The sequence below is a fragment of the Schistocerca nitens genome, chromosome 7, assembly GCF_023898315.1.
Source record: "Schistocerca nitens isolate TAMUIC-IGC-003100 chromosome 7, iqSchNite1.1, whole genome shotgun sequence".
Lineage (NCBI taxonomy): Eukaryota > Metazoa > Arthropoda > Insecta > Orthoptera > Acrididae > Schistocerca > Schistocerca nitens.
In genome coordinates this window covers 347,123,429-347,144,776 of record NC_064620.1, presented here as the reverse complement: position 1 = coordinate 347,144,776, position 21,348 = coordinate 347,123,429, and the positions used below count along the sequence as shown (strand labels likewise).

The 21,348-nt window shown below is 45.5% G+C and overlaps 1 protein-coding gene across 1 annotated transcript in view; it reads left to right on the top strand.

Annotated features, from left to right (window-relative positions):
* Positions 1-21,348, top strand: part of LOC126195613 (inactive dipeptidyl peptidase 10-like) — an 801,628-nt gene that overhangs the window by 727,467 nt on the left and 52,813 nt on the right. Inside the window, exon 14 of the mRNA XM_049934238.1 lies at positions 6,871-6,983. Within this exon, the coding sequence (XP_049790195.1) occupies positions 6,871-6,983 (113 nt within the window). The remainder of the gene's footprint in view (positions 1-6,870; positions 6,984-21,348) is intronic.

Genomic DNA, 21,348 nt, shown 5'->3' with positions numbered 1-21,348 from the left:
TCCTTTCTTCTGCTGAAAAGTTGGTGCCCTTAGGAAGGGACCTGGGGAAGGCTTGTGAGGCCAGGTTGGAGGTAAGGAATTCCTGGAAGCTGACCAGGGCTTGGTTACATGGCAGGGAGGGAGGATCACAGTTGGATGGTGGTATGAACTGGGATTGGGTTGGTTTTGGTTGGAGAGATTGGTGGCAAACAAATGTTTCCACTACAGGGATCAGGAGAAGGAGAGTAGGTCTTAGACAAGTCCAACATGGTTAAATGTGGGTGTAGGGCTGAAGGTGAGGCATTGAATAGAACTGAACCTTCTGTAGGGCTGAGGATTTTGGTGGAAATGTTAACAACAATGTTCTGCAGATTGTTTCAGTTCTGGATATACTGGAGTGCTGGTGAGGAGTTTATGGGCATACGGCATGTTGGAAAGGTCAGCTAGGTAGGGTCTGAGTGCAATGAGGGGCTAATGAGAAGGTACACTGTCAGTAGGATCATATTTGGGTAGTGGTGCCCCAAGGTAGCAGAAGGATGTCACAAGGCTGGATAAGTTGTGGAGATGGTGTCTCCACAACATCCTAGTCCATCCCTATGTCACTCCCAGTCCCAGAACCTGCCCACAGCAATAATATCTGTGTGGAAGACCCAGGCACAAGACCTGTCCAGTCCACCCACCCAGCTTTTCCTATTCCAATCCTGTCACAGGCTTATCCAACCTGATCAGATGCTGGGCCACCTGTGGAAGCGGCCACGTCATATACCAACTGTGTTGCAATCAGCTGTCCACCAGGATGAATGGCCATTGCCAAACTGTGGCTGAGAGCAAATTGGACCACTGTCTGGCACAACATGCAGCTGAACATAATGTATTTGATGTCAAAGACTACTTCACAACCCAGGGCATCTGGGTCTCCCCTCCATCACCGGGTTTTCTGAACTGCATAGATGGGAATTATCCTTACAACAAATTCTCCACTCCAAAAATCTTCCCAGACTCAACCTATGGTAACCTACTGCCCCACACCCTCCACCCAATAATTTCTGTCCCCTCTGTCCTATCACCTCCTCCAATTTCACATCCCCTCACTCTCATTATGCACTGCTCTCTGCTAATGCACCCACCAGTCTTTCCATCACCTTTGCTCCTCTCCTTTTCCACTCTCCCTTTCCCTCCCCTTTACCTCTTCAACAGCCTCCCAACTCTGCACCTTGCAGCCTTGTCTTGCCACCATCTAGTCCCTGCATGCTCTGCAAAGCAGCACTCACTTCTCTCAGGTGAACTGATGGACTGAGCTCCTGTGAACGTGCCGGCACGCAGATCCGTACGCTATGGCTGCTCAGAGGGAACTGGGTTCGGTCGCGGCGGCAGCCGATTTAAATACCCTCCGCCTGCGGCGCGCTCCCTCCGCTGTCCGTGCCCCGCGCCACGGTCGCGCAGTGGAACAGATTGCGACGGCATCTGAGATGACGTCGGTGTGATGGCTCTGTACACCGTGGTCGTCACAACTATACGTTTGCTCGATTTACTCTTGATTAACCCAATCGCTGGTTCCCAAGCCTTGCTAAGATTATAGCCACAGTCACGGTTTATGAGGTCTCATTGGTGCGAATTTCGATGGCCTCTCTAACAACGCTGTCCCAGTATCTCAACGTCTGTACCAGAATCGTCGTGCGGTCATACTCCATAGCGTGATTTTCCGACAAACAGTGTTCAGCGACCGCCGACTTGCTCGGATACATCAGTCGAGTGTGCCTCTGGTGTTCACGGCATCGATCCTCAACGGTACGCATCGTCTGACCAATATACGACTTGCCACATTGACATGGAATCTGATACACGCCAGTCTTCCTCAAACTGAGGTCATCTTTGGCGCTCCCCACCAGTGCACGGGTTTTATTCGGAGGACAAAACACAGTTCCGACCCGGTGTTTCTTCAGAATGTGGGCAATTTTCCCCGAGAGTGCGCCTGTGTATGGAATAAATGCAGTGCCTACCTCCTCCCTCGTGACTTCATCCATCTCAACAGGTTGTGCTGCAATGGACGGGTGGAGAGCACGTTGAATCTGCCACTCTGAGCACCCATTTTTTCGAAATACAGTTCTCAGATGTTCCAATTCCTGGTGTAGACTCTCTGTGTCAGAGATAGTGCGTGCCCTATGTACTAGAGTTTTAAGTACCCCATTCCTCTGTGAAGGGTGGTGGCAGCTGACTGCGTGCAAATACAGATCAGTGAGCATTGTCTTCCGATACACCCCATGACCTAGGGTGCCGTCAGCCCTTCTCTTGACCAAGACGTCAAGGAAAGGTAATTTACCCTCCATTTCAGTCTCCATAGTGAATTTGATGTTGGGGTGTATGGAGTTTAGATGTGTAAGGAAGTCAAGGAGTTTATCCATACCATGTGGCCAGATGAGGAACGTGTCGTCCACGTAACGGAAAAAGCAAGTAGGTTCCCATACGGATGACGACAGGGCTTCTTCCTCGAAGTTCTCCATGTACAAATTCGCTCCCACTGGTGAGAGTGGGCTACCCATGGCGACTCCCTCCGTTTGTCCATAGTATTCTCCATTAAAAAGAAAATACGTGGAAGTCAAGACATGCCTAAAAAGTTCAGTGGTCTTCTCGTCAAACTTCTGACTAATCAATTCTAGTTACTCTCGCAGGGGTACCCTCGTAAACAAGGAAACGACGTCAAAACTCACCATGATATCTGACTCATCCAACCTGAAGCTATCAAGGCATTTAACAAACTCCACGGAATTACGGATGTGATGAGGGCATTTACCCACATAAGGACTTAGTATTCCCGTCAGGTATTTTGCCAACAAATATGTAGGTGCCCTGATGTTGCTGACAATGGGGCGTAATGGTACCCCCTCTTTGTGAACCTTCGGGAGTCCATATAGTCTAGGCGGTACCGGACCTTGTGGTAACAATTTCTTAGCGTCACCCTCCGGTAAATCTGCGTCCTTGAGAAGCGCCCTCGTCTTGTTCTCCACCTTCTTTGTAGGGTCAACGCTGATCTTCCGGTAGGAATCGTCATTTAGCAGGCTCTGCATCTTATCAGTGTAGTCCTTATGGGAGACCACAACTGTAGTATTGCCTTTGTCAGCCAGTAAGACAACAATTTCAGAGCACTCCCTCAGATCACGAATGGCCGCCCTCTCTTTACTGCTGATATTTGACTTCATTGGCTTGGATTTCGTCAATGCACGACTGTCATCAATTTGAGTGGCATGGTGTTGAGTGATGATGCGGTCTCGGTTTTGCAGAAAGGTCTCAACTTCTCTCCCACCCCCAAGTTCACTCCGGTCGCAGAAATTGTTAGTGCTGTTGAACAGGTTGCAGCTTGACTTCCGCCAGAATCAGCCGAGGAAATACGTCGTGAAACTTGTCGTGCGTTGACGAAATCCAAGCCGATGAAGTCAAATATCAGCAGTAAAGAGAGGGCAGCCATTCGTGATCTGAGGGAGTGCTCTGAAATTGTTGTCTTACTGGTTGACAAAGGCAATGCTACAGTTGTGGTCTCCCATAAGGACTACACTGATAAGATGCAGAGCCTGCTAAATGACGATTCCTACCGGAAGATCAGCGTTGACCCTACAAAGAAGGTGGAGAACAAGACGAGGGCGCTTCTCAAGGACGCAGATTTACCGGAGGGTGACGCTAAGAAATTGTTACCACAAGGTCCGGTACCGCCTAGACTATATGGACTCCCGAAGGTTCACAAAGAGGGGGTACCATTATGCCCCATTGTCAGCAACATCAGGGCACCTACATATTTGTTGGCAAAATACCTGATGGGAATACTAAGTCCTTATGTGGGTAAATGCCCTCATCACATCCGTAATTCCATGGAGTTTGTTAACGCCTTGATAGCTTCAGGTTGGATGAGTCAGATATCATGGTGAGTTTTGACATCGTTTCCTTGTTTACAAGGGTACCCCTGCAAGAGTAACTAGAATTGATTAGTGAGAAGTTTGACGAGAAGACCACTGAACTTTTTAGGCATGTCTTGACTTCCACGTATTTTCTTTTTAATGGAGAATACTATGAACAAACGGAGGGAGTCGCCATGGGTAGCCCACTCTCACCAGTGGGAGCGAATTTGTACATGGAGAACTTCGAGGAGGGAACCCTGTCATCATCCGTATGGGAACCTACTTGCTTTTTCCGTTACATGGACGACATGTTCGTCATCTGGCCACATGATATGGATAAACTCCTTGACTTCCTTACACATCTAAACTCCATACACCCCAACATCAGATTCACTATGGAGACTGAAACAGAGGGTAAATTACCTTTCCTTGACGTCTTGGTCAAGAGAAGGTGTATCGGAAGACAACGCACACTGATCTTTCTTTGCACGCAGACAGCTGCCACCACCCTTCACAGAGGAATGGGGTACTTAAAACTCTAGTACATAGGGCACGCACTATCTCTGACGCAGAGAGTCTACACCAGGAATTGGAACATCTGAGAACTCTTATTTCGAAAAAATGGGTACTCAGTGTGGCAGATTCAATGTGCTCTCCGCCCAACCACTGCAGCACAACCTGTTGAGATGGATGAAGTCACGAGGGAGGAGGTAGGCACTGCATTTATTCCATACACAGGCACACTCTCGGGGAAAGTCGCCCGCATTCTGAAGAAACACCGGGTCGGAACTGTGTTTTGTCCTCCGAATAAAACCCGTGCACTGGTGGGGAGCGCCAAAGATGACCTCGGTTTGAGGAAGGCCGGTGTGTACCTGTGTACCAGATTCCGTGTCAATGTGGCAAGTCGTATATTGGTCAGACGATGTGTACCGTTGAGGATCAATGCCGTGAACACCAGAGGCACACTCGACTGATGTATCTGAGCAAGTCGGTGGTAGCTGAGCATTGTTTGTCGGAAAATCATGCTATGGAGTATGACCGCATGACGATTCTGGTACAGACGTTGAGATACTGGGACAGCGTTGTTAGAGAGGCCATCGAAATTCGCACCAATGACGACCTCATAAACCGTGTCTGTGGCTATAATCTTAGCAAGGCTTGGGAACCAGCGATTGGGTTAATCAAGAGTACATCGAGCAAACATATAGTTGTGACGATCACGGCGGACAGAGCCATCACACTGACGTCAACTCAGACGCCGTCGCAATCTGTTCCACCGCGCGACCGTGGCGCGGGGCGCGGATGGCGGAGGGAGCACGCCGCGTCCAGAGGGTATTTAAATCGGCTGCCGCCGCGATCAAACCCAGTTCCCTCTGAGCAGCCATAGCGTACGGATGTCCGTGCCGGCACGTTCACAGGAGCTCAGTCCGTCAGTTCACCTGATGATGGCGACATGTATGATCGCCGAAATATTGTGCCCGTTGAACACTATAGACCGGCAGCACACCCGTGGATATTTTGATTATCAAATACGCCGGGAGAAACTCAAGAATCACAGTTGGTTACTTGTCATGCCCACAAAGAATGCTTTACAGTAATTGCATCAAAGGTGATATATAACATGGCTGATTTCACACATGTCCTTGCCTTATATTGAGTAGGAAATGTCCATGACTGGACTGCGATGGGGATGGGTACACGGGACTGGTCTTGCACCTTGGGTGACCACAAGGATATCACCCATGGGGTGCAGGAATGGAAGCAGTATTAGAATAATGATGAACAAGAATATTCTTTTAGTTGGGTAGGTGGTGGAACATTGCTTTGGAGGATGTGGGTAGAATTTTGGGCAGGATAGCCCTCACCTCAGGGCACAACGCAAGGTAGTTGAAGCCCCAGTAAAGGACATGGTTGAGCCTTTCACGGCCAGGGTGATACTAAGTGATTAAAGGAGTACTAGTTGCTGGCTGGTTAATGGGTTTAATGGAAGGAAAAGTGATACTATGAAAAAAAGTTGTACTTCCAAATTTGTATTAAGTGTCTGATGTTTCCTCTTATCACTAATGCAATATTTATTTGATTACATTGGTATTTTTCAGAGCAAATAGTTAGCTACATTTTTAAATGTGTTTTACACTAGCATTATTCACATAGGCAACACAATCAGATATATCACACAGCCTAAAATTGAGCAAAACAAATGTGTGCATTTCCCCCTCCCCAAACACACACACACACACACACACACACACACACACACACACACACTTTCTCTTTCTCTCTCTGTCTACCAATACGTTTTGGTCTCTTTTTATTTAGTCATTAGTACTACTCCTATTTGGTGGGAGGTAATTTATCCTTATATAAATATTCCATCCTGAATTTTCCATCAATGTATTAAAAATACATCCAAAATATTTACACACTTCACTTTACACAGTAAAAATTGTGTGTTTAAAGATGTATGTTATAATTACAAAATATTCTGTATCCACTTAATGGTTGAAGACCAAGTAACCAATCTTTAGAATGAATCTATTAAATAAGAAAGAAAGAGTAATATAGCAGTTCTGTTTCCTGTCAGCTATTGATGACAAACAACTGAGAGCCTTTGCCAATGTAAAATTCTGGGGACAAAAACCTGAGATGACTATGACCTGGTTGTGAAGTAAGAGTTCAAACCAACACAGGCCATTGTGTGAAAGCATCTGCAATGCCACATTTCAGTTAATTACTATAATTAAACAATCATCAGGTTATTATTGTACTTCATACATTAAGAGGATAGGACTGGCTACTTCTCATCAAATGTATGTGAAGCAAGAAATTAAGTGTAATGATACTTATGACAGTTATTACACTGGGAAATCACTTCTTTATATTAACCCAAATTATCCATAACAGTAGCAAATAATGTATCAAAATATGTCCAACAAAAATATAATTTATCATAAGGTTTATTGTGCAGTTTTTTGTCTGACTTACCTATGGCAATGCTTCACAGGTGAAAACATTCAAAGTCCAAGTTGCTGATGGTTTCCATGCTCATGTAAGGTTTCACTTGCCTCCCGGACTGCGAGAATATGAAGACATGATATTTCCACTGGTACTGCATGTGTAAGTAGCAGTTCTTATGAATATGTTTTCTTCATTTTATTTACAAGTGTGACTGCATGAATTATCTGTTTGGGAAAGATTTCAAATGTAGGGGGTGACCGATTATATGAAAATGTATACAACACTAGATAACTAGTAATGCCAACTGACATAAAATGTGGCTTTAGTGCCCCTCTAGTTTTTCTTTGTTCCTGAAGGTTGCCATATTGAAGTAAAGCTGTGTCTTATTAAACATAAATTTGAATAAAGGGGGAATGAATTGTAATATTGTAGAGATACATGGGAAAGGCAATGTACAGAGCTATAAAACAGGACCACTGTTAGGATCAGCCATGAGTAAATTAACTGTCAAGTTTCAGTTCATAGACTGAAGATTGGGAAACTAGGGTTCATCTAGAGCAAAATGTTGGACACATATTTGGTTTATGGCAGATCACATAATGTTGCATCACCCTTTGTACCCAAGATCTATAATACACACTTGTATGATGGCAATTGACTGACAATCCTTACAGTGGAAGAAATTCAAGAGTAGGTGGCTGTGTTCGAGCACTGGGTTTCAGCCTCTCTTCATCATCAGACATCATGAGCATGACACCACAATATGCACACTCACTCCCAGTACAGTCACCTGCACTAAACAGATACACTTAACACACAATTCTCACACATTGTGAAGAAAACATGACTAGGTCATCGGTGGTGGTGGTGGTTAGTGTTTAACGTCCCGTCGACAACGAGGTCATTAGAGACGGAGCGCAAGCTCGGGTTAGGGAAGGATTGGGAAGGAAATCGGCTGTGCCCTTTCAAAGGAACCATCCCAGCATTTGCCTGAAACGATTTAGGGAAATCACGGAAAACCTAAATCAGGATGGCCGGAGACGGGATTGAACCGTCGTCCTCCCGAATGCGAGTCCAGTGTGCTAACCACTGCGCCACCTCGCTCGGTTAGGTCATCGGGGTCTCCCAGCCAATAATGCCATATGGCTTCACTTACTTTCAAAATGTTGTGAATGTGAGTGAATTATGCACTAGTATGAGTGACAGAGGAAAGTAGATCTTTTCAGATGAAAGTTGAACACAAGTTCATGAGTTCATTCAGCTGTTACCAGGGATGATGTATTTCAATGTTCAGCTACTTGTACTACCAAATATTATAAGAAGGGTGCAGTCATCACAAAATAAATTACCTTATTTCATAATGCAGTTGTCAGTGCAAATGTAGATGTAAGCACCTTCAACAACTCATTTATGTGAGAAATTAACTTTAGTATTCTGTCTGTGAATGTTTAGGAGATAACACTTGATGCAGAGCATATACATAAGAATGGTGTGTTCTCAAACTTATTAAAAATACCTGAAAACATAGTCTCATGGTGACAAAAAATATTAAAATCTTCTCAAACTTCCACCTGTATTGTGGTTCAGCTTGTTACTGGTTCATCCTCAAACTGAAGTAGGCAACACAGATGTGGTGCTTAAATCAATGCCCTACTTGGGAATATATTGAGCACTACTGATGTAATTCATTCACAAGTCACATTCCATTAATTCTGTAATAGAGGCGAGCCATGTTTAGCTGCCTCTGTAACACATACTAACAACAGATTATAATTATTGTTGAGTCACTGTAGAAAGATACCTAATAGTTGCAATGGGCTGGGCAAAGCAGCTCCTGATGACAACTGCAACCAATCACATCATACAATTTTGTATATGCCTCTATGGCAACACCTCAGTGTTGCTGGAACTCTATAGGCAGCTACTGTTTTCTCCTACAACCATTTGCACTTTGCATTGCCATTTGCACTTTGCATTGCCGGCCGACAGGGATCAACTTACACCAACTCAACTGTAATGGCAATCACAGACACTGATAAATATGGGTATTACATTGCTGGCCATTAAAATTCCACCACTGAGAAGAAGGCATGCAACAAACATAAAAAATGACATGAGGTGTACTGTAAGCTTGGATATGGAAATGGTTAGAATTTCAGCACAATCACACAAAGTAGGTAGCAGTAAAGCTATTTGAATTCTGTATATAAAGAAAGATTATGCTGTGGGTTTGTTGTTCATAAATCACATTTTAATATCATTTCTTTGTTAGAAGATCATGTTATGTCTTGTGTAAGAAGTAGGAATGTCTACCAACACATGTTGTAATTTGACAGTGACAATATAGAGTCCTTTCTAGCCCTTTCACTTTATGTTTTTTTTTCCAAATTCTGTTTCAAAAAATATTTTTATAAATAAAAAACATCTTATAATGAATTATATTACATACAGACATATAAAGATAGCTTTGAAAGCTCAAAATAACGAGTTACAAAATTTTGAAGGTCACCAATAATAAAATCCCAAGTGTAATTGTGCCCTGGACTTTGACTAAAATATCCTGTAACTTGAAGTCATGTTTTAGTTTCTGTGTAGCTATGAAGTCTAACCATGTATTTCACAACAGTTTGCTTTGAACATAAATCTTGGAGGAGCTGGCTTGAGCACTGTGGCTGTACACTGATCAACCAAATATTATGACCACCTACCTACTATTGATATGAACCCATCCAGGCAATAGCAGCATCACGTGGTGAGGAATGACTGCTATTCAGACACACACATGGTGCATTTAATATCAGTGAGCATGCTGTCCATGTGCAGAATGGGGAAGGCGTGCAATCTATCCAAGTTTGATTGAGGGCAGATTGTGATGGCCTGGAAGGTCAGCATGAGCGTTTTGGAAACTGTATGACTTGTCGGGTCTTTGGCAAGTGCTGTGGTAAGTGTCTGCAACTTGTGGTGAAACTAAGGTGAAACCACACCCAGACATCATGGGGTTGGGCAGCCACTCCTCATTAAGACATTGGATGTCGTAGGCTGGGCAGACTGGTAAAACAGGACAGATGGTGAACTGTGGTGAAACTAACATCAGACTTAGATGATTTTAATGCTAGGCAGAATACAAGTGTGCATGAACACACAGTACACCGAAGACTCCTAATGGAGGGCCTCTACATCCAATGACCCATGCACGTGCTAATGTTAACATCACAATATCAGTAACTATGACTGAAATGGACAAGTGACAATCAGAATTGGACATTGGCACAGTGTCAGAGCTTTGCATGGTCTGAGTAATCCCAATACCTACATCATCATATCAATGGGAGGGCATGAAACTGTCATCTTCCAGGGGAACAGCTCCTTGACACTTGTACTGCGAGCAGAGACAAGCTGGTCACAGCTCCATTATGTTCTGGGGAACACCCACATGGGTATCCATGGGTCCAGTGGAGCTCATGCAAGGCACCATGATGGCCAAGGAGTATCATACACTGGTTGCAGACCACGTACACATCTTCATGATGATCATGTTTCCCCAATAGCAATGGCATTTTTCATAAGATAATGCACAATGTCACAAGACCAGGAGAGTGGTGGAGCGGTTTGAATAACACTGCGGCAAGTTGCTATTGATGTGCTGGCCTTCCAGCTCACCATATCAGAGATGTGACTGAATGTGATCTCAGAGCTCAGCACCCACTCCCCAGAATTTATGGGAATTATGCGACTTTTGTGATGTAGATGTGGTGCCAGCTCCGACCAGCAACCTAAAATGGCTTCATTGCTTCCATGCCATGATGTGTTGCTGTTGTTATCCATGCCAAATGTGGACATACTGACTATTAGGTAGGTGATCATAATGTTCTGGCAGATCAGTGCACCAAGCGAGGTGGCGCAGTGGTTAGCACACTGGACTCGCATTCAGGAGGACGACGGTTCAATCCCACGTCCGGCCATCCTGATTTAGGTTTTCCATGATTTCCCTAAATGACTCCAGGCAAATGCTGGGATGGTTCCTTTGAAAGGGCACGGCCGACTTCCTTCCCCATCCTTCCTTAATCCGATGAGACCGATGACCTCGCTGTTTGGTCTCTTCCCCCCCAAACAATCCAAATCCAGATCAGTGCATTTATCTCATGCTACTGGCAAGCAATTGTCACTCAACAGACAAACTGTCATCACTTTCAGTCTCTAAGGAAATAACATTAAATTCTTCTTCACTTTCTGAGCTGCTGAGCTCAATTTCAAACTCAGGATCACTACAACCATCCTTTTTTGAAAGCATTGCCTGAATAACAATACAGGATAGTGTCTGAAAGTGTGCATTTTGCTGGCAAGTATGCAAATCAGCACACAGTAAAGATGATATCTACTAGGAATCACCTCAACTAAAGTCCACCCCCGGTAGCTGAGTGGTCAGTACAACAGAATGCCAATCCTAAGGGCCCGGGTTCGATTCCCAGCTGGGTCAGAGATTTTCTCTGCTCAGGGACTGAGTGTTGTGTTGTCGTAATCATCATCAGCACAAGTTGCCGAAGTGGTGTCAAATCAAAAGACCTGCACCCGGTGAACAGTCTACCGACAGGAGACCCTAGTCACATGAGATTTATTTTTACCTCAAATATAGCCCAATAGCCAGCCTACAAATGTAGTGCTAGATGCTAACTAATAGCCAAACATGTAACTATTATTGCTGAAATGGATATGAGCAGGGTGTATTTTATTGAAAGTCTGTTCTTAAGTTACCCGCATACACTCAGGATTTTAAATTTCTGTCAGAATAATAAAAATGAGATGACTCAGGGTTTTATGTTAAGGGGCCAGATTATGGTTTATCATTCCACAATACAGCTGCTCACATTGGTTCGGTCCCAAGGCTAACATCTGAATATGCTATCAATGTCTCTGTGCCACTAGCAGTCAAGAGGACAGAGGTGCAGCATCAAACAGCCACATCACATACCTTGAGTATGCAAATGGGTTTGTTTGCAGCAAAACAAGGATCCACATAGACAGTAAATTAATGTCTGGAACACCACAAACTGTCAACAAAGTGACATTGCTACAGCTTCCCTCAACACACAGCAGAGAGTGCTGCACTGACAGTTGTGAGTGACAAGAACACTGGACACCACGTCATTTTTCAGATGAGTCCTGGTTCCGAAAATAGCATAATGATAGATATATCCCTGTGCAGAGGCTCTTGGCAGATTGAAGGCTGCCAGACTGTATTTGCCTGAGTGCAATTAGATACACAATGTGATCACCTCTGGCTCACATAACTGCTAATATGGACAGCAGGCATTATACACTGATGACCCAAGACATTATGATATCCTGCTTAACAGCTTACTCATCCTGTTATAACTTTTAATCACTAATATTTTGCGTGGATATACAAACGTAGAAACAATAGCGGGTTACATGCTACCAACTCCGTATCTGTCACTCAACTGCCGTGCCGTGACATGCGGCCGGCGCCGTTCATAGCCAGGTGGCGCTTCCGCGCTCAGCCGAGCTGCGGAGCGCCTCTATCGCCGTGTTCGCGTACTGACGTAGCGGCACTTTTAAATCTCGTGGCACTGTCACAACACTTTTCCCCCCTTGAAAAAAAAACACTCACTTCCTTGGAGACACGGACAGTGCGGAGACATCCATGGTCTCTTGGGAGACCCCAAGAAGATCCCGTGGAGAAACACGAGAGTATGGTCGAAAATGTCCAGGATGGAAGCCTGTGCGTGGAACGTGCCACCTGGACGAGATGATGGGTGAAAACTCCGGAGCAGCATCCATTGGTGTCGTGGACCTGGGGGTGTGCTCCAGCGAGATGGGTCCCGGAGAAGGCGGCGTCGCAACTGGTGCCGGTTCCGGCGTACTTGGAAGCGGTAGCGACGTCGGCTGCAGCAACACGCACGGAAGATCAGCAGCAGCGACAGGACTGGCTTCTTGGGCTGGTGGAGGCAAAAGAAGGGGCGGTGGCACCGGCGTGGCCACCGCTCGTGGGCGCATCTGGTCGTAATGGCGAACAACTGTGCCATCGTCCGTACATATTTCACAAAGCCAGCGGCCGCGAAGAGCCTTGACCACCCCTGGAATCCATTTAGGGCGAGATCCATACCCTCGTGCCCACATGTCAGCGCCCACTGAGTATTTTCCCGCACTAGGGGACACAGTACAAGGCCTGACAGGGTGAAGCAGGTGCAGTAGAGTGCGCGGTTGGCGGCCATGCAAGAGTTCAGCAGGGCTGCGATCACCCAGAGGCGTGAAGCGATAAGAACTCAGAAATTGCAACAGAGCGTCATCTGTGGAAAAATCACTAAGGAAATTTTTCATCTGGCTTTTGAAAGTGCGGACAAGGCGCTCGACCTCCCCATTCGATTGCGGATGGAAGGGCGGTGCTGTAACATGATGAATCCCTTGTCCAGTACAAAAATCACGGAAGGCCTGCGAAGAGAACTGAGGGCCATTGTCCGTGACAATCATGGATGGAAGACCTTCTAGCGCAAAGATTTTGGACAAAGCCAGCTTCGTCACCGCAGTGGTGGGCGACGGACTTCGAACAACAAACGGAAACTTTGAGAAGGCATCAATCAACAGTAGCCAATAAGTGCTGAGGAAGGAGCCAGCAAAGTCAGCGTGCACCCGTTCCCATGGCTGTGCCGGATCAGGCCACGGAGAGGGCATTGTACAGGGTGCAGCCAGTTGTTGAGCACACTGACCACACGCAGCGACCATGTGGGCGATGTCCGAATCAATACTGGGCCAATAAACGTGCCTGCGGGCCAGGGACTTAGTCCAAGAAATCCCCCAATGGCCTTCATGCAATAGTTTGAGAACATCTTTGTGAAGAGAGGCTGGCACCACTACCCGTGGAGATGCGCCATCCGTGGCCAGAAGAACAACACCCTCACGAACAGACAGGCGAAGGCGCAAGGCATGGTAGTTGCGAAGGGGATCCGATGCCCGGCCCTTGGTCCTGTCTGGCCAACCCCGTTGAACAAAACCGATCACCTGACGCAGGACCGGGTCCTGCGCAGTAGCCGACGTGACCTGCGAACCTGTAAGTGGAAAACCCTCGACCGCACGACGTTCTTCCTCATCAATGTGGAAACAGAGTAGTTCATCTCGATCGAAAACCGGGTCGGGGCCCATCGGCAAACGCGACAACGCGTCAGCGTAGGCGTGCTGGGCCGTGGGGCAATAGTGAATCTCATAGTGAAAACGAGACAAGTATAAGGCCCAACGTTGCAGGCGGTGAGCTGCCTTATCTGGAAGCGACGCCGAGGGGCTGAACAGAGGGACCAGCGGCTTGTGGTCGGTGATGAGGTGAAACTTAGAACCATACAAAAAAACGCTGAACTTTTTTAGAGCATAAAAGACAGCGAGCGCCTCTTTTTCGATTTGAGAGTAACGCCGTTGGGCATCGTTGAGGGTCTTGGAAGCATAGGCAATGGGTCGTTCCGACCCATCCTCATACCAATGGGCGAGAACAGCCCCTAGGCCATACTGTGACGCGTCAGTCGCCAGAACCAAGTGCTGACCCAGACGGAATGTGGCAAGACAAGGTGCCGACTGCAAATGAGCCTTCAGGTGGACAAAAGCCTGCTCACACTCGTCGGACCAACAAATGGCTCTGAGCACTATGGGACTCAACTGCTGTTGTCACTAGTCCCCTAGAACTTAGAACTACTTAAACCTAACTAACCTAAGGACATCACAAACATCCATGCCCGGGGCAGGATTCGAACCTGCAACCGTAGCAGTCGCATGGTTCCGGACTGTGCGCCTAGAACCGTGAGACCACCACGGCCGGCGGGACCAACAGAAAGGAACGTTTTTGCGTAACAGCTGATGCAGAGGATGAGCCACCGCCGCTGCGGATGGAATGAATTTGTGATAATAAGCAATCTTGCCTAGAAACGCCTGAAGTTCTTTGACTGAAGACGGCCGGGGTAGAGCGGTAATGGCCGCAACATGCTGACGTAGAGGACGTATACCCTCACAGGACAAGTGGAAACCAATGGAGGGTTGGAAGAACTGTGACTTGCCCAGATTGCACTTCAACCCAGCCGAATGCAGAACCCGAAACAGTGAACGCAAATTGCGAAGGTGCTCCTCAGTGGAGGCCCCCGTGACAACAATGTCATCCAGGTAGTTGATGCAGCCTGGAACAGAAGCCGTGAGCTGTTCCAAAAACCGCTGAAAAATGGCCGGCGCGCTAGCGACGCCAAATGGTAACCGCTGGTACTGATACAACCCACAAGGAGTGTTGATGACGAGAAATTCCTTGGAAAACGCATCCAACGGCAACTGATGGTACGCCTCCGATAAGTCAAGTTTGCAAAAGAACTGGCCCCCAGCGAGCTTGGTAAATAACTCCTCAGGACGGGGAAGAGGATAAGTGTCAATGAGACTCTGAGCGTTGACAGTGGCTTTAAAATCACCACACAATCGCAGACTCCCGTTTGGTTTAGAAACCACCACGATTGGCGATGCCCATTCACTGGAGGTAACAGGAAGGAGAATCCCTGAAGCTGTTAACCTGTCTATCTCAGCCTTGACAGGTGCATGCAACGCCATCGGAATAGGGTGTGCCTGGAAAAACTTAGGGCGAGCTTTAGGTTTAAGAGTAATGTGGGCTTCAAAATCCTTGGCACGACCCAGACCAGCAGAGAACACGGACGAGAATTCCGAACACAATCCATCCAGCTGTTGATACGGAATATCCTCAGATATGAGGTGCACATCATCATCAATGGAGAACCCGAACAACTGGAAAGCATCATAACTGAACAGGTTTTCAGTGCCCGCACTATCCACCACATAAAACGTGAGGGGCCTAACAACATACTTGTAGGCAATGGAAGCTTCAAACTGGCCAACGATAGGAATTTTCTGCTTATTATAAGTTCGCAGATTTCGCGTAACTGGAGACAAGGGAGGGGAGCCCAACTCCAAATACGTGCGAGAATTAATGAGAGTTACTGCAGAGCCAGTGTCCACTTGCATGCGAATGTCTTTATCCAGAACACGAACAGTAACAAACAACTTATTGGTTTGAGGAAGCACACAGTTAACATCCATGTCCGATGCCTCGTCCTGGTCAACAGGAACTTTAGGGGACTGACACACAGAAGCAATGTGGCCTTTTTTCCTACATGAATTACACGTGGCCCAACGTTTTGGATATGCGGCCCTGTCATGCTGTACGAAACAACGTGGACAAGAAGGAAGTGCGGAATGAACCTGCTTCTGTGGTTGCTGTTTTCGCTGCGAGCGTGGCGGCCCAACGCGACGTTGTTGACGCGAGTGAACCGCCGCCACATCGTCGTTCCCCTGTGAAACAGGCAAATTGTCTGTGTCGAAAGTGGTCTGTACAGTGCCTACATCACACCACGTGTCTATTTGCGCACCAGCAGCGTGAGACACTTCAAAAGATTGAGCGATGCTTAGAACTTCCGACAACGACGGGTTTGGCAGTTGTAAGGCACGTTGCCAAACTTCTTTATCAGGAGCAAGCCGTAGAATAGCGTCCCTAACCATTGAATCAGCATAAGACTCATGATGAGTGTCCGTGACAAACTGACATTTCCTACTCAGACCGTGTAGTTCCGCCGCCCAAGCCCGGTAAGATTGATGGGGCTGTTTATGACACCGGTAGAACGCCACGTGGGCGGCAATGACGTGGGTGTTTTTCCGGTAATAGTTAGACAATAAGTCACACATTTCTTGGAAGGGCAGAGAGGCAGGTTCCCGCAGAGGGGCTAACTGAGATAGCAGCTGATAGATCCGTGGGGAAATCCAAGATAGAAATAACGACTTACACATAGGAGCGTCGACAATGCCGAAAGCCAAGAAGTGTTGCCGCAAATGCTTCTCATAATCCTCCCAGTCTTCAGCGGCCTCGTCGTAAGGAGGGAATGGAAGCAGAGAAGAGGAAGACAGACGATGAGTAAGCGACGTCGACAACGCCTGAATAGCAGCCGTCAGTTGTGTTTGTTGTGCCTGAATAGTAGCCGTCAGCTGTGTTTGTTGTTCAGTGAGCACTTACATAAGCTGTTCCATGTCTGCCCCGTCACAAACACACAAATCCACAACGCAGTGAAAATATCCGACCTCGTTGCCAAAAAGTGTTATAACCTTTAATCACTAATATTTTGCGTGGATATACAAACGCAGAAACAATAGCGGGTTACGTGCTACCAACTCCGTATCTGTCACTCAACTGCCGTGCCGTGACATGCGGCCGGCGCCGTTCATAGCCAGGTGGCGCTCCCGCGCTCAGCCGAGCTGCGGAGCGCCTCTATCGCCGTGTTCGCGTACTGATGTAGCGGCACCTTTAAATCTCGTGGCACTGTCACAACACATCCATCACTGAGTCTGTGTATCAGGGGTCTGACTTTATTGGTAGGTTTGTGGAGGTATGTGGCATTAGATGTCTATGCACAGGCCACTTCATTTGCATAAATAATGGGCCGATGATTTGCATATGTGGTGATAGTGCCTGACAGCAACCCAGATGTTTGTAGGATTTACATCAGGCAAATTTGTTCATTGAGACATCAACATGAGATCACCATAATGCTCCTCAAACCACTGTAGCACAGTTCTGGCACCAAGACATGGACAATTATACTGCTGAAAGGTGACATCACTGTTGGGAAAGACATCAAGCATGAAGAGATGCAGATGGTTTGCAACAGTCAATGTGTCTTCAATTACTACCACAGATCCCATGCAAGTGCAGGAGAAGGTCTCCCGTAGCATAATACTGCTCCCACCAGCCTGTGTCTATGAGGGCTGCATGTTTCAAGCTGGTGCTCTCCTCAGTGATGGTATTTGTAGAGACCTTCATCCTGTTGTTATTGTGGTCTTCAGTCCTGAGACTGGTTTGATGCAGCTCTCCATGCTACTCTATCCTGTGCAAGCTTCTTCATCTCCCAGTACCTACTGCAACCTACATCCTTCTGAATCTGCTTAGTGCATTCATCTCTTGGTCTCCCTCTACGATTTTTACCCTCCATGCTGCATGTCAACGCTAAATTTGTGATCCCTTGATGCCTCAGAACATGACCTACCAACTGGCCCCTTCTTCTTGTCAAGTTGTGCCACAAACTCCTCTTCTCCCCAATTCTATTCAATACCTCCTCATTAGTTATGTGATCTACCCATCTAATCTTCAGCATCCTTCTGTAGCACCACATTTCGAAAGCTACTATTCCCTTCTTGTCCAAACTATTTATCATCCATGTTCCACTTCCATACATGGCTACACTCCATACAAATACTTTCAGAAACGACTTCCTGACACTTAAATCTATACTCAATGTTAACAAATTTCTCTTCTACAGATATGCTTTCCTTGCCATTGCCAGTCTACATTTTATATCCTCTCTACTTTGACCATCATCAGTTATTTTGCTCCCCAAGTAGCAAAACTCATTTACTACTTTAAGTGTCTCATTTCCTAATCTAATTCCCTCAGCATCACCCGACTTAATTTGAATACATTCCATTATCCTCATTTTGCATTTGTTGATGTTCATCTTATATCCTCCTTTCAAGACACTGTCCATTCTGTTCAACTGCTCTTCCAGGTCCTTTGCTGTCTTTGACAGAATTACAATGTCATCGGCAAACCTCAAAGTTTTTATTTCTTCTCCATGGATTTTAAAACCTACTCCAAATTTTTCTTTTGTTTCCTTTACTGCTCGCTCAATATACAGATTGAATAACATCGGGGAGAGGTTACAACCCTGTCTCACTCCCTTCCCAACCACTGCTTCCCTTTCATGCCCCTCGACTCTTATAACTGCCATCTGGTTTCTGTACAAATTGTAAATAGCCTTTTGCTCCCTGTATTTTACCCCTGTCACCTTTATAATTTGAAAGAGAGTATTCCAGTCAACATTGTCAAAAGCTTTCTCTAAGTCTATAAATGCTAGAAACGTAGGTTTGCCTTTCCTTAATCTTTCTTCTAAGATAAGTCATAGAGTCAGTATTGCCTCACGTGTTCCAACATTTCTACGGAATCCAAACTGATCTTCCCTCAGGTTGGCTTCTACCAGTTTTTCCATTTTTCTGTAAAGAATTCACCTTAGTATTTTGCAGCTGTGACTTATTAAACTGATAGCTCGGTAATTTTCACATCTGTCAACACCTGCTTTCTTTGGGATTGGAATTATTATATTCTTCTTGAAGTCTGAGGGTATTTCGCCTGTCTCATACATCTTGCTCACCAGATGGTAGAGTTTTGTCAGGACTGTCTCTCCCAAGGCCATCAGTAGTCCTAATGGAATGTTGTCTACGGCCGAGGTCTTGTTTTGACTCAGGTCTTTCAGTGCTCTGTCAAACTCTTCACGCAGTATCATATCTCCCATTTCATCTTCATCTACATCCTCTTCCATTTCCATAATATTTTCCTCAGGTACATCGCCCTTGTATAGACACTCTATATACTCCTTCCACCTTTCTGCTTTCCCTTCTTTGCTTAGAACTGGGTTTCCATCTGAGCTCTTGATATTCATTCAAGTGGTTCCCTTTTCTCCACAGGTCTCTTTAATTTTCCTGTAGGCAGTATCTATCATACCCCTAGTGAGATAAGCCTCTACAGCCTTACATTTGTCCTCTAGCCATCCCTGCTTAGCCATTTTGCACTTCCTGTCGATCTCATTTTTGAGACATTTGTATTCCTTTTTGCCTGCGTCATTTACTGCATTTACTACCTTCAACCAAGGTGTAGCAAAAATGTGATTCACCTCAAAATCCAATATGTTTCCATTGATTGGCAGTTGAATCCCAATGGTCCCATGCCCATTGCAATCATAACTGATGAAGTTGTTGGGTCAACATGAGAACATGTAGGGATGGTCTACTGTGGAGCTCCATAGTCAGCAATGTACCATGAACAATTGCTCTGAAACACTTGTGTATCCATCAGCATTATACCCTTTCAGCAGATCATCATCTATTCTACTTTCTAGAGCAACAGAAGAGTTGTGAATGTCCAACCATTTAGCACATGGTGGTAGTTTCATTGCCCTTCTACCTCTTCCCACAGGTTCTCATGAGAGTAGCACGTGAACATTCAACCAGCTTCACCATTTCTGAGGTACTCATTCATGGGCTTTGTATAATAATAATCTGCCCTGTGTCAAAATCACTTATCTCAATGGATATCCCCAATTGCAGCCCATATCTTCACTAAGGTGATCCCCCCTTCCATGTTTGCTGTGCTTACATATTTTTGTTACCACATCACGTGCCCACAATGCCACCAGGTGGCATACAACACAGTGGGCAGTGCCCATAATGCTTTGGTTTATCAGTGTATTCCTGATGTAAGCAAGCAGCTTTTCTATATCTTTGAGGCTCTGTGACATCATACTTCAACAAGATACCATAAGAATGCATATTGCCCATGCTAACTATCTTGATGTGGAGGGCATTCAACTATGCCCTGGCTATCACATCCTACAGATCCCTCACCCATTGAAAACATGTGGTCATAGGTTGCAAAGAAGCTATTGCATCATCACACCAGCCACTAATATTGGCAACCTCTGACATCATGGTGATGTACCCATAGCTGTCATTGCCAATTTATCTTTGAAAATCTCTCATACAATAAATAAATACCATAATATTCTTGCACCCTGAGACTCTTTTATTTATTGTTATTACAATAAACACCTGCATTGTCCCCAATCAACTATGATGGTCTAGATGTATAGGTTTGTTTAATCTGTGGGAGAATGTAACAGAGATACTGAAAGAACTGAACTGGAAGACTCTTGAAGAAAGACGTAAACTATCCCAAGAAAGTCTATTAACAAAGTTTCAAGAACCACCTTTAAATGATTACCCTAGGAATATACTACAACCTCCTACATATCACTCATATTAGGGATTGTGAGGATAAGATTAGAATAATTACTGAACACACAGAGGCGTTCAAACAATCATTCTTCCGATGCTCCATACATGAATGGGACAGGAAGAAACTCTAATAGCTGATACAATTGGAGGTGGCCTCTGCCCTGCACCTTGCAGTGGTTTGCAGATTATAGATGTAGATGTAGACGTAAACGTAGACGGCCAGCCTCGCAGTATCCATGGGCATGTGTATTTGGAAGTCTGTGTGTTCCATTAGAGTAAGAGCAAGAGCTCAAAAGCTAGTATAAATATTGTTTTCTTTTGGGTGTTTCTATGCACTACACACAAGTCTTCTACTAATAACTAAACTTTTAGAGCTGCTGAGTAGTGTTCCATGTTAAATTAAAGGGAGTAATTTACCAAGTATTTGTTTAAAAATTGATACTGATACTTTAAATAAGAAGATCTTAACAGGTTAAAAGTGAGAAAGGCAATAAGTACTCGAAAAAGTTTTGCACCATCTGCATATCAACAAATTTGTAACATAAAGAATTACTTTATTGTGAAATAAAAACAAAACAATAAACAACATAATGGCACTCTCTTTGAAAGTGCACATCAAATCAAAAACCTACTGCTGTGT